General features: G+C 27.7%; 1 protein-coding gene across 1 annotated transcript; it reads right to left on the bottom strand.

Moving 5' to 3' along the window:
* Window positions 1-10,009: 10,009 nt before the first annotated feature.
* On the bottom strand, window positions 10,010-12,345 carry LOC145836046 (uncharacterized). The gene is made up of 7 exons (XM_082943840.1): window positions 12,122-12,345; window positions 11,769-11,929; window positions 11,426-11,710; window positions 11,103-11,242; window positions 10,637-10,787; window positions 10,481-10,580; window positions 10,010-10,150 (listed from the first exon to the last, which is right to left on the bottom strand). Exons 1-7 carry the CDS (start codon window positions 12,343-12,345, stop codon window positions 10,042-10,044), a joined length of 1,170 nt encoding a protein of 389 aa, XP_082799966.1. The 3' UTR covers window positions 10,010-10,041.
* Between the last annotated feature and the right edge of the window lie 1,121 nt (window positions 12,346-13,466).

Raw genomic sequence — 13,466 nt, 5'->3', positions numbered from 1 at the left:
ATTGAAATAAAAGTTTAAAGTCTGTTTGATATAAAACAATAACAAAAACACACAAAAATGTTACTAACCAACACTGTTTTCATAATTTCAAATTAAAACTATTCCGAGACAAAAATTTTTTTAATGTTATGCAAAATAATTTCGCTGCTGGTTTTTATATAAACGTGTTATGTAACATTCGCGGAAGTGGCGCTTAATTATACTAAATGGAGTTTCTTATTGACTGCTAATTAAGCATTTTAGTTTGTTAATTAAATAATTTCAGTTTCGAATTTGATTAGTTATATAACGCAGTTTCTTTGTTTGTGAATTTTGAAAAAAAAATCATTACTTAACGGAACCATGTTAAATAACTAAAGTTTGTTTTTCTATTGACTGTTGTCCGCTCGGAGGGCCTGGTAGCACCGGCGGAACAGGTACTGCCTCAGAGTCACTTCTAATAGTTGCATGGCTCTGGCCAGTACCCTTCTCTTGACTACGAGTACAGTGTCTCTTACTCATATTCAAGTACATACAAGAAGTAAATAATATATACAAATATCAATTAAATATAAAATATGAATATCAATATGTGACGAATATGAATATAAGAATATCAATAAGAACAGAAATATAAATATCAATATTTTAAATAGAACTTAATTTTATTTAATAACTACAGAAACTTTAACCTTAAATATCACTAAAAATCAATAATAGATTATACACAACTATAAAACTACTAAATGGCCCAACTTTTATAAATATAGAAAACTTAAACCTTAATTATCACTAAAATAGTACTGAAAATCACTAATAAAATATATACAACAATAAAACTACTAAATTTATTATCAAACAAAATAACTATGAGGTTGCAAATAATAAAATGATGAAATGTAAGCAGAAAATAAATAAGGACTAACAGTTGCTTTATTTACTAAAAATTCTTTCTTGCAGAGAAAACTAAAAAAACTTAATTTTGGCAACACACTCTCCCAAAATCTCCAAAACTCAAACTGAAGACATGTTTTAGCGTTCCTAGAGTTTTTATGACTATTTTGGCCTTTTAAGAAAAATAGCCTAACATTACACTGTTTCAAAATTTCTTATTTTTTGCAAAAATAAAATTTAAACTTCAGCATTGAAGGTTTTATCATAAAACATAATAGTTCTAATGTTTTTAACGTTAGCTAGTTTAAACGTTTTTATAGTATAATGTCTACTAGGCTTTTATGTAAAATATTTAGAAAACTGATACGTAACAGCACAAAACAAAAAGCATAATAAATAAAACGTTTTAGTTGTTTTAAACCAGTTTTATTTTCTTAACATGGTATAAAATGGATATAAAATATCGCAAAATTTGAAAAATAAAATTATAAGTAGACAAAACTTTTGTAAAAAAATGGTTTGAAAACTAAGACTATATTAGTATATTTAAGATTTAATTTAAAAGTACATACTTTGTAATTTACTTGTTTAATAAGGAATAACCACATATCAGTATTCTTAGTAATATATAGCAGTAACAATCAAGTATGATAAAATAAAACTATAAAGCTGCCAAAAAGCTCGCTTTTGTTTCGATATTCTTTTTTTTTTTTCATTTCTTATTGATTTTCATATTTGATTAATTTTATTCTAACCACATTTGTTCAAATATTTTATAATTAATTACAGTCAACATGGTTTCTCCTTTTTACGAAACTATACTAGGAACTTCTTTGAATTTTATGAAATTAAACTAAAGCTGTTTTCTAAAAGCACAATCATTATTACCACAGAACGGAAAGCAAAAATACTTTACCTATACAAACCATAACATTTCAATTGTCAATTTTTATGACTTGTCCTGCATTACATCAGAAAAAATAAATTTTAACCTTTTTAATCTTTTTGTTTGTTTTGTAACATGTGTATTTAGTTGTATTTTAAATTTAATCTGATAAAAACTTAAATTCTTCTAAAAGTATGTTATTACCGTTGAAAGTAATTATTAGTAGTTTTTTTAAGCTTCATTTGTGTTTGTTCGTTTTTTTTTCTGCCTTTTATGAGTAGTTTGATTCTGTTCGAACATGAGTTGAAACAGTCCCAGCTGATAAGTCAGTCCTTTTAAGTGAAAACTTATACTATAATGAGTACTGAAAAATAACTTAAGCAAAAAAAGTTTTAAGTTAAAATTCACAAGTTTTAGTCTCAAATAAATATAAAAATATTAATTTTATTTAAATTTACAACTATGACGTAAATTGTTTTCCGTTGCAGTTTGTTACAAGGATAAAAGCATAAAAATTCTAATAAATTGCTCAGTTCGCGAACTTTTTTGTTGTTTTTTTTTAACTTTTTTTTTGCGGTGTATTGGAGAAACATGGATAATTTTCACAAGTGGGTGGCTTCTCTCCAGGGAGAAATTCTCTTCAATCCCGGCTGGGTCGAGACCTCGACCGTCGTGGCTCCTTCAATGGGTAAAAAGTGCCGAGCCAAGTTGAGGAAGACAACAAAGAAGCGCAGGAGACGTCCTAAGAAGGCCGGAAAGTGCACGCAAGCCAAGAAGGTCAAGAGAAGCAGAAAGACCGCCAAAAAAAGCGCGCCAAAAACAAAAAAGATTTGTTCCAAGAAAGTATCAAAGAAGACGGCAGCGAAGAAGCTGAGCCCGTGCGAGAAGGCCGCTTTGAAGCAGAAGGCGCGGGGGAAGACGGCCTTGCAGAGGGGACACTACATCAAGGGCAAGTGCCACGCCAAGACGAGGAAGTTCCACTACGCCAAGATGTCGCACTGCTGGAGGAACAAGGACTACTGCCACTTCGTCGAGCCAGTGAAGACGGAGTGCGAGCCAGTGAAGACCAGAAGAAGGCGTAGAGGAAGATAAGCAGGCAGTTTCCCGAGAAAGAAATTATCCAGTCTCAAGTTTTTCTAGACACAACAACGCAATTTGGAGTTCTGTTTGTCTCAAATACACAACATAGAAAAAAATTCTTTGTGTTTACTCACAATTAAACTTATTACGTTAGCTTTTAGTGGCCATAACCTTTTATTTTGTCCCTAAATAATATTTAAACTCGTGAAGCTTATTAAATATAATGCATTTATTAGTAGACTTTAGAACATTTTATTGTAAAGTTTTTAGTTTTTAGTATAAGTATGCTTTTTAAATTAATAAAATCTGTTATAGAAACGAATGAAACAAACAAAGTGAAAGAAAAATAAATTAGGCTTTTAAAACAAATTTATTTATAGAATAGTTTTTAAAACTTTTCATATTTTAGACTTTTTTTATATCATAGTTTTGTTTGTAACAGTTTGTTTTTAAGTAGCAACGAAATAAATAAAATTCTGAAACTGAAACATTAACTAAGGTTTCTAAGTAGTGTTAAAAACTGAACATTTACCTCTATTTTATGCATTATAGAAAAACAATACAGTTTCAATAATTTTATTAATTGCGATTTAAATACAAAACAAGTATATTTTCAAAATTTTAGTTATAAAAACAAGTTATTTGAACAAAACAGGCATAAAAGCTATTGCGCTTCTTAATTTATGCAAATTGTAACTTTTAATATTTTTTTTATTGGCACGAGTTTGCCGCGATAAAAGCACCAATTTTGTTGGCGGTTTTTGTGGTCAAGGAAGCGAAGTCCTTCATGTTTGGAAACATCTTGTTCTTACTACCAGTGATGCTCAACAACTGATCGTATTTCGCTTTTCCAATGCCGATTGCGAAAATCTAAAAGTAGAAAAAGAGTTACCAATAAATCTGATTAGTTTAGTAGTTGAAAGTTAAAATATAAAACATTTATTATAAATGTTTTAATACTGTGCTCATATAATTGTGTGAATATCAAAAAATGTTAAAATAAAAGTTAACTTTATATGTTAAATGTGTTCCAAACAAACTTTTTAGCAAGCCATAGATATTTTTTAAATAGATACTTAAGAGTAAAATTTTATAAATCAAGAACAAAAAAATACATTTTCTTGATAGTTTATAATGCAACATTTTTAAAGTTCTTTATTTTAAAAACTATTTATATATATGTAAACAATTTCAAATGTGATAAGACACTAACTTCTGTTCCCTCATCACGGATTTGTTTCGAAATCTGATCAACTCTGTCGTAGGCACGGCCGTCTGTTATCAGCAAAATAACATCCTGGACATTTTCCCTGTTCTCCTTTCGTTTCGTGAAAACATTCCTCACGTATTTCAGCGCCTTACCGGTCTTCGTACCTTTGAAAAGTATGGGGAAAATATTTAATACTGAACACATTTTTCGTACATAAATTTTATTTATATTTGTTTTACAAGATTTTATCTTTTTCCAATTTTTTGAGCATTTTACTGAGATTCGGAACTAATTCAAAACTTATAAAAGAGTTTTATCTTAAAAGGGGTGTACTTTAAAAACAAAATCATGTTTTTCAATAAGTTTAAGAAAACTAGAACTATAAACTTATTTTATAATTACTGGTCGAACGCTTCATGTCTTTTATTTATACAAAAAAAATACAAGAATGTAATTTTTAAAAATCTAAGAAGTTAGTAGTTTTCTAAAAGCAAAAAACAAACCTTTTCCATTGTAAGGGATTGTGACCAAAGCATTGTGAATTTCCTGCTTATTTTCATTATTGTTCAACACTAGCTGGTTGTGTTCATCTACATTTTCGTTATACCTCATAACAAATGCTTGTGTGTACTTCTTGCTCAAAACAAGCTTGCTAAAGTTTAATGATATACTATTTAGATTAGTAGGTTCGAAGTATTATGCATGCAGATATTTCTAAGGAAGTAAAAAAATTTGAAAAAGTTAGAAAATCAAAGCTTGTTCTTGTGTCCAAGTTACATTATTTTGAAACAGCACCAATCGTAAAAACTTGTTCAAAATCGCTTGTAACAATTTAACATAAGTTGGTTTACTTACTGAAATGTTACTGAATATATAATAGATAACAAACTAAACACCTAAGCACACCATTCACGAAATCAATCATCTTATTCCAGTTGTGGAGTCTCACTGAGGAGGATGAATCCAAAACAATAAACAAATCCATAACAGTGTGTGGCGGCTTGGGTACTTAAACAGATGAAATATTATTTATTTTATTTAATCAAGCTTAAATTTTCTTTTAATACAAAACTTAAAACTTTAATTGTAACTCAAAGCAAAGCTTTAAGCTTTAATCTTAATACTCTTTTAGATACATATAAAAATGGACTAAACATTTTGTAAAATTGCGTCTAACTAAACGACTTTAATCACAATTATAATATTGTACTGTATATGTTTCTATTGAATTAGTTTATAGCTTACTTGTGCAACAAGGCGCGGGTGTGGACCATTCGCCATTGTACAAACAGTGGTTTTCAAAATTGTCACCATTGTTACGTAGGTGCTGTCCGTCCACGCATTCAAACCTGCAAACCGATCCGTACTGGTTACCATGACTACAGCTCATCACAACCCGTTTCAAACTAGTTTGTTCCGGACACGTTATGGCTGAAATTAAATGTTGACGTTTTTGAAACTTTATAAACTAAAAGTATGCTGTTTAAAAAGTTCTAGTAATTAACTAGGAAAAAAAAAATTGTTCAAGAAATGTTTATTTTTTTTTTTTTATACAAGCAAAGTTTTGCATAACTATATTTTAATTATAAAGTATAGTTTTAGAAGCTATTCAAGTTTTTTATGAATAAAAGCATTTTGATTAAAAAAAAATTTGCAAAGCTTTTAAATATTTTAAGTTGTTTAGAAATCTTATGTTTTAAAGTAATTTTTCACTGTTCTAAACACTTAATTTTAGATTATAAAACATAGTTTTTGTTGGCTATTGTATTTTAAACCAAGCAACCAATTAAAAATTCTAACGCGAGCAAACTGGTGTTTCGTTGTCGAAATGAAGTTGGCCATCAACTAAATTGGAACATGTTGTTTTAGAATTTCCCTTCAGAACGTATCCTAATGCAATTTTTTTTATTTTATTTGTTATTAAAACTTTTTTTTTTACAAAGTACCATCGTTATGTTAAAAATCAATAAGTAGAGTATTTTATAATATTGCTTGCAATAGTTAGGTGTTAAGCTTAATAATCTGGTATGTATATTCAGGTTCTTTTAGATATACATTTTTTTAAACTTACCATGATTGCAAGTGAAATGACATTCGGTTCCTCTGTTTAATTTATCTCCATCACACTCAACTTTTCCATTTTCTGGTGCTTTAGGAGACGAACAGGTTTCTGTAATATTAAAAAAATATACTAGAAAAACTAAGAAAAGAATTCTAGTATGGCTTCAAAAAATAAAAAGAAAGTTTTGCAATAGTTTAGCTTAATAATGTTCAAAAAACAATCGTCTAACTTTCTTTGCAAAATGGGTGTCTAAAAACATCTCCCAAGTTTGTATTGTCACAAATATTTATGTTTGGTCCAACTAAATCAAAGTCTGAAAACAAATTAAATTAATAAATGAATAAATAAATATATATATATATATATTGATAGTTTTTTTAAGTTTTGATCGATAGCGCTCGACAATTTGAATTGGAGCTAAACATTCATTTGATTATATAAAAACGGTAGATTTATATGACCGTTTACTATATGAGATATATTACCTTACATACACATCAGTAAACCTAAAGTTTATCAACAATGTTTAACAGAAACTTAGAATTTGAAAGTTTAATTAGTATTATGATTTAGTAATAATGAAAATTTTTGTACATCGAGTTAAGTTTGAAAAATACGCTGATCTTGTTAGTTTAAGAATATTGTTTTAAGCATTTTTAATATACAAACTTTAAAAACTTTCTAAAATGCATAAGTTCTTAAACTAACAAGATCAGCGTATTTTTTAAACTTAACTCGCTGAACAAAAACCTTCAATGTTACTACGTCATAATACTTATTAAATTTTTTAAATTCTAAATTTCTGTTAAATATTGTTAATAAACTTTAGCTAAACTGATGAGTATATGAGGTTATATATCTCATACACGAAACGGTCGTATAAACCTATCGTTTTTAATAAAATCAAATATATATATAAATGTATATAAATGTAACAAAAACATGATAACAGGAATGATAGTAAAATTTTAAAATCAAACACCTTCTCTGCAACTATAGTAGCAAGTAACTTTTGTGTCTGTTGTCTCGCAGTAGACAAATCCATTTTCAAGTTTTTCTTTCAAACCACACTTCTTGGGAGTAAGAGGATCTATTCAGAAAACAAATATTAAACTATGTTTTTCTTAAGTTGCAAAAAAGTAATTTGTCTATATTTATAGTTTTCGTTTATCACTTTACTTTCAAAAATTAAGCATAAACAAACTAAATTTGAGTGTTTAAGTATTTTCTTTTTAAATAGTACATAAAAAAGTCATTTATTTATTCACGAAGAAGTAACTTATGCTATCTATTTAAACTATTTCTAACCGTATTGCTGGAGACATGAGGTTTCTTCATTTCCGTTGCATCCGTCAAATCTGCAGCAACATCTGCAAACTGATCCCTCCTTCTTATTACACTGAATCGGATCCCATGCTGGCTGGGGATTCTATTAAGGGGATTTTTGAATGAAAATTTTCTGAAACATACGGGTTTGAAACGACTAAACAAAACTGTATTAGTTTGATGTTAACAAGCATGTGTTAAATTTAATAAGAAGCAACTGCTCCTCAAAACTTGTCCGTAGAAAATTGTTTATTTTTTTGGAGAAACATCAGTATAAAAAATATGCTAAGAATATGCTGCTTATAATATTGGTTTGCAAAAAAAAGTAATCGTAGCTAAGAGCACAATTTGACACATCATTTAAACTGTATATCTAACTGTTTATTTTTGCCTTTAAAAAATTTAAAAAACGGCAATCGTAAGTATTTTTATGTATCTAAATATCAATCACAAAGATCATTTTACTTATGCATGTATAAGACGCATATTTATATTCAACCTGTATTTCATTATTGAAGCAAGCCAAATCCTGTTTGCATCTTCTGGTTATCGACTTCCTGCCATCCGGGTACAACCTAGTCTCAGTGAAACAACTTTCCTGCAAATGGCAGTTTTTAATATAATATTTTCATATTTTTGATTTTATTAAGTTTCGTTTATAGAGTTGGTTTGATGAAACTTATCAAAATACTTTGGTGAAAAACGCCTTAATCAATTGTTTAACCTCGTTAGAACGACACCTCACTAATCTTCCTTTCAACTTGCAATCAACGTCGCTGCGAGCGTTTTCGCACTTCCAACAGTGGAGCCCTAAACATTTCACAACTTTCGGCATGTAGATTTTGAAGTTTTAAATAAAAAACACAAGAAATAAAAAATTCTACTGTAAAATGTTATCTAAGTAAAGTTTAAAATTTAAGCGTTTTGATTTTTTCTGTGAATCAAACCTTATATTCAACCTTACAAAAGCACATTTTGCTATGTTAGAAAAATAACTTAACTCACCATACGAAAATGGAAAATAAGCTACAAGTATAACACTTAAAATTAGAGTGAACTTCATCGCTACAGATACCTTTGTAAATAGTTAATTAAAAGTAACCTCTGCAAAACATAATGTATACTATCTGTTTGACGTTTAAAACCTTTGAAGTACTTAAACGTTTAAGTTTGAAAAGCTCAGTATCAAAAACGCCTCTTTTGTTTCTAAAACAATTAGTTTAAATATGAAAAAACTATGGTTTTTAGTAAAGTTTTTTATTATAGTTATTACTGCCGACTGTTTAAGTTTTTTGAAAAGCTTATTTTCTACTTGTTGTACTTTTCATCGTACAACTTCTGATACAACTTTGAAAAGTTCAGCTTATATACTAATCGCTCGAAAACTTATTTATAGCACCCTGCTGCAATTTCGCTAAGTTTAGCGCTAAACGTTACTTTTTAATCCACTTATAAACTGTCACGATATTTTTTAGCATCATGACTCCTTTGTTAATTACTTATGTCTTGCTTACTTCTATTTTAAAAGCGTTGAATGTAGACAAACTCTTTAATCTGTCGCTTAATTACCTTTAGTTTTGTTTAGTCGGCACGCTTTTTATCAAACTATGGTTAGAAAGTTTATTGCGTTTTGAAGCAGAAAAATAAAAATATCAGAGTTATAGTTGTATACATACGATTATACTACAAAACATTTATACCGTAGTAATATAATAAAGAACACCTAAAATAAAATTCGTAATTGTTTAGTTTTCAAACATTTCACAAAATGTTTGTGATTACATTAAATAAAAGTTTCTTCATGTTTTTTATGCCGGAAATTGCTAGCTGCGTTTCATTGAGTGTGTTTTTGTTTTCGAATGCTGAGGTGAAAGAGAAATATCGCACTTAAAAGGCAAATTTAAATAATATTTGTTTTTATTTTCATGTAGTTAAAATATACTGTATCTTGAAAACCGTTCAATGTTTTTAAAAACAGTAATTTTTAATGCAATTGTTAGGTTTGTTTATATGAGAATAAAAAATCCGCAATAAAAAATAATTTTGTTCATGTAAGTTTAAGATGTTTAATTTAAGTTACAAAGAAAAGCGTTATCTTACAACTTCAAAATTTTATATTTAAAGAGGGATACATAAAACCTGTTGCATTATGATATATAGATATTTAAAAATTTAATAATACTAAAAATCACATTGCATTTTATGAAAAGATTTATTACCATATTATAAAAAACTATAATAGTAGCACTTATAGCTTTTAAAGACAAGTCTAAAACTTAAAATGTTTACAAGCCGTTTCTCTGATATATCAAACAAATGTTTCTATGAAAAACCTAGAACTCCAATGCTTCAAAAAATAAAAGATAGATCATTATTTGCGTTTGATACAAAATTTACTGGCTTAGTTTTATTAGTCAAATGCAACTTTACGTTTTTAACTCCCATAAGCCTAATTTCAATAAACAACTTTAATTTGTAGATTTAAAACTTGAAGATTGGACATACAAACTTTATTTTAATCTTAAGATGTTAAAAGCTTAAGTTAAGTTTAGTACAAACACATTCTAAATTTGTTTATTGAAACACGTTGAAATGAATAAAATCTTAAACGTTAAATAGTTGATGGTTTAAAATAAACAATTTCTTTAAACTTTTTTGGATGGACTTTCTGTACTTCCAGTCAGTTGCAATGTATATTCCAGCATTCACAAGGCTGTAATTAAAATTAATGGTTATTTTAAGCGTTAATTTTGACATGATTTGAACAAACTTTAGAAAGTTTAACTTATATTAAAAAATCATTCTAAAGTTAGTTTTACAACTACTTTTACTTAGTATTTTTCAGCTTATAGTTGTTGAAATTTTTGTAGTTAAGAATTACTTAATTTTTATTTGAAATAAGCATTGCCATAATCGAAAACTTAAGTTTAAATAATGTAAAACACAACAACTTTTTGTTGTGATGCTTGTACAGTTAGCACAAGTCTTAATACTTAATTTAATTTACGTTGGATTAAAAAAAAATTAAATACAGTAAACCGACCTTCTAGAGAAAAATATGTAGAACGTCACAAACATATGGTTTGCTCTTGTGTCACAACTTTCCTTGCTGTTTTCAACTAGTACAGTGATCACAAATGGCACTGTTATATAAAAATATAATATAAAGTGTGTTATGTCGAGCAATAAATAAACTAACATGTAGTTACTGAAAACGCTACAACCAGTAAAGATATTTTGATTGCGATTCTTTTTTCCATTTTGTTTATTATATTTACTTGGTTTGAAAGTTTTCTAGAGTTTTTGAACTTGTGCCGAACAACTGCGTAAACTCCAATTGTGGCAAATACCTGCATATTGAGTAAAAATAAGTAAATACAACAAGTTATTTAGAAACAACCAGAGGCCAAAACATTTTTCAAAACCTAAAGAACTAAACATTATCAACATGTCTTTAAAGTTTATTATATGATACCGTGTAGGTAGCGCTGGTTAAAATTTTCAGCTAAAACGTGCTTGACATATATTTTACTTAGTATTTTGGAATATAGCTGTTTTTTTTTTTATAGAAATAAGTTGGTAAAAATAAAGAAATGTTAAAGGAGATTGTTTATAAATTTTAAATAAATAAGTTTTTTAATAAAAAGAAGTGTTAAAGCTCTAACCATTATTACGTAGGGAATCATCACTATGAAAATTGAAACCATAAGAGAAATAACTTCAACATTTGAATTCGGTAGAATTTCAAACCAGAAAATAAAAAAGTCGTATTGATATGAAAATCGAATTGAATTTGGAAAAAGTACTGTAGAGAAACACAAATTATACTGTCAAATAAAAACAAGAGTATATACTCAAATCTTAAGAAGAAAAATAAACAAATAAAGTCTTTTAATTTAGTCTGACTGTTGTACCATGGTTTAACTATAAGTTTGTAACTTTTGAAAAAAAAAGAACAATTTTTAGAAAACTTACGATTATAACTTACAAAACAAGACCGGTATAGCCAAGGAAAATGCCAAAGTTGCCAAAGCCAGTACTACAACTCTTTTCTTTGACATATTTATCCACTCAAAGCGAATTGTGAGCAACTTTACCACACTGATCAATTTCAACAAATAAAAGTTTGCCAGAAAGACAAAAACAAACAGCATTCCTCGAAGTTTAGCACTGTTGCTTTGTTGTTGATTTTTGACAAAACTTAACAATTCCGACCCAGTTCCATTATAAGTAATGATGAAGCTAGGAACAAATACGGTGAATATAAAAAAACCTGTTATTTAAAGTTTGTTTACGTAAAAAAAAATTGAAAACTTTGTATAAAACATTACCTGTCAAAATATCCGCAGATGTGGAGAAACACTGAAGCAGTGAAAAAGGCGAAAAGTGTTTCTTTTTCTTGAGCAAGTAGAGCAAGTATGACACGTTTCCTACTACAATCAATGTTCCAAGTAACAGTATGATAAATAACGTAAATGCAAATGTTCCCTTGCTGTAGGTAACAATGTTTAACTATTTAACTTTAAATTTTTAAATTCAAAAATTTTAAAATGATCTATGAAGGTAATTAAAAGCAAATTTTATTTTCTTCAAGTTATAGTCTCAGACAATTATATTTAAAGTTTGATTTTCTTATTAAAATTAAATTTTACACATTTTGTTACTTCAAACTATTTAATACCACCTGCAGCTTTCACAAGTTGAAAAAGATTTGTTTGCGCACTTTTCATAAGCTTCATATTCACAGAAAACTATCGGTCTGCACAAATTGTAATCCGATTTATTTTGTGAAACTTGATAGAAATTTCTAACGTAGTATACACCCGCCTTTTCTGGTTTACCAACAATTTCGTTTCTTTTGTTTTGAAAATCTTTTTCTGTAAAATTTCTCGGAAATATTTTTGTCATACCGGTATAGTTTGAATTTGAGTGAAGAAATTAGGTTAAATCTAAAAAAAAACTACATTTCTCGATTGTTTGTTTAATCGCAAGCTTAGTAAATTACAACTTAATTTAGAATTTGATTAAAAATTAATTAATTTTAGCAGTTCGGGTTAAAGCAAGACTTATTGAAAAATCTCATAGAAAAACTAAAATTTAAGACTTTTTTCATTAAAAAGTACTTAAAAATACCCTCGTAAGTATAAGTTATAAAATGCTATTTGATAAATTACTAAAGTACGAATACTTAAAGTATAAAGTAAACCAAGACGTATATTAATGTTTTTTAAAACTATTTTTGTACAACAAAAAACTTTACTCAAAGAAATGTTTACCAAGATATACATTTTTGTACAAAATTTATAGAAATTAAATAAATTTTAACTTTGAAATGTTTTGAATCATGCTCTAAAAACTCAGAAATAACATTCATATTATGTAATGCTTTTTTTTTTTAATTATAGAAAAATCTAAGCAAGCTTAACAATTACAATACCAAAGAAAAACATTCGGCAGAGTATAAATGTTTACAAAAATTTACTGAAGCGTTGTCTAACATAATCTCTCAACTATCTTTAATCATTCAAGTGAAAAATCTAAAGCTTCTTTTTAAAATATAGAATTCAATTGAAAATATTACTTTAAAAACACTTTGTTTTCTTTTAAAGCCTTCACAAGTAAATTGTAGTAAAACGACTAAACAGCTTTTTAAAGATGATTAAAAAAATTCAAAAAACTGCTGCTTAAGAACTTTTTGCCAGGGTTTTTTACAATTATACTGTGTAAAAGCTTTATTTATTTGCCATTTCGATAAAAAAAATTATCTTAATTTTACCTAATAAATTATAAACTAATTACTTGAAAACTATTAAAAAAAAAAACAAAAGCAGTTATTAAAAATTAAATAGCAAACCTAGTAGTCTAATATAAAATTATTATAAGATATTAGTTTGTAACTATTCAGAAACCAAAAACCTAGCGTTTGTCTATCTAAAACACTGATAACAGTTATTTGCTGCGTTGATATATACTTATACGTTTTTACAAGTTTTTAACAAAATGGGAAACAAACTTAAGACAAGGTCGAA

The sequence above is a fragment of the Thalia democratica genome, chromosome 1 (genome assembly GCF_965202585.1).
Source record: "Thalia democratica chromosome 1, ktThaDemo2.hap1.1, whole genome shotgun sequence".
NCBI classification, from domain to species: domain Eukaryota; kingdom Metazoa; phylum Chordata; class Thaliacea; order Salpida; family Salpidae; genus Thalia; species Thalia democratica.
The sequence above is the reverse complement of the archived record's forward strand: the minus strand, read 5'-3'. Positions and strand labels throughout refer to the sequence as shown.

What these genes read in the sequence shown, in the direction of transcription:
- LOC145836046 (XM_082943840.1), bottom strand. Translation starts at nt 12,345, where the DNA reads ATGACAAAAATATTTCCGAGAAATTTTACAGAAAAAGATTTTCAAAAC. An exon ending in TGATTCCCTACGTAATAATG is followed by an intron (nt 10,788 to 11,102) that starts GTTAGAGCTTTA and finishes CTCAATATGCAG; the next exon opens with GTATTTGCCACAATTGGAGT. An exon ending in AGCGTTTTCAGTAACTACAT is followed by an intron (nt 10,581 to 10,636) that starts GTTAGTTTATTT and finishes TTTATATAACAG; the next exon opens with TGCCATTTGTGATCACTGTA.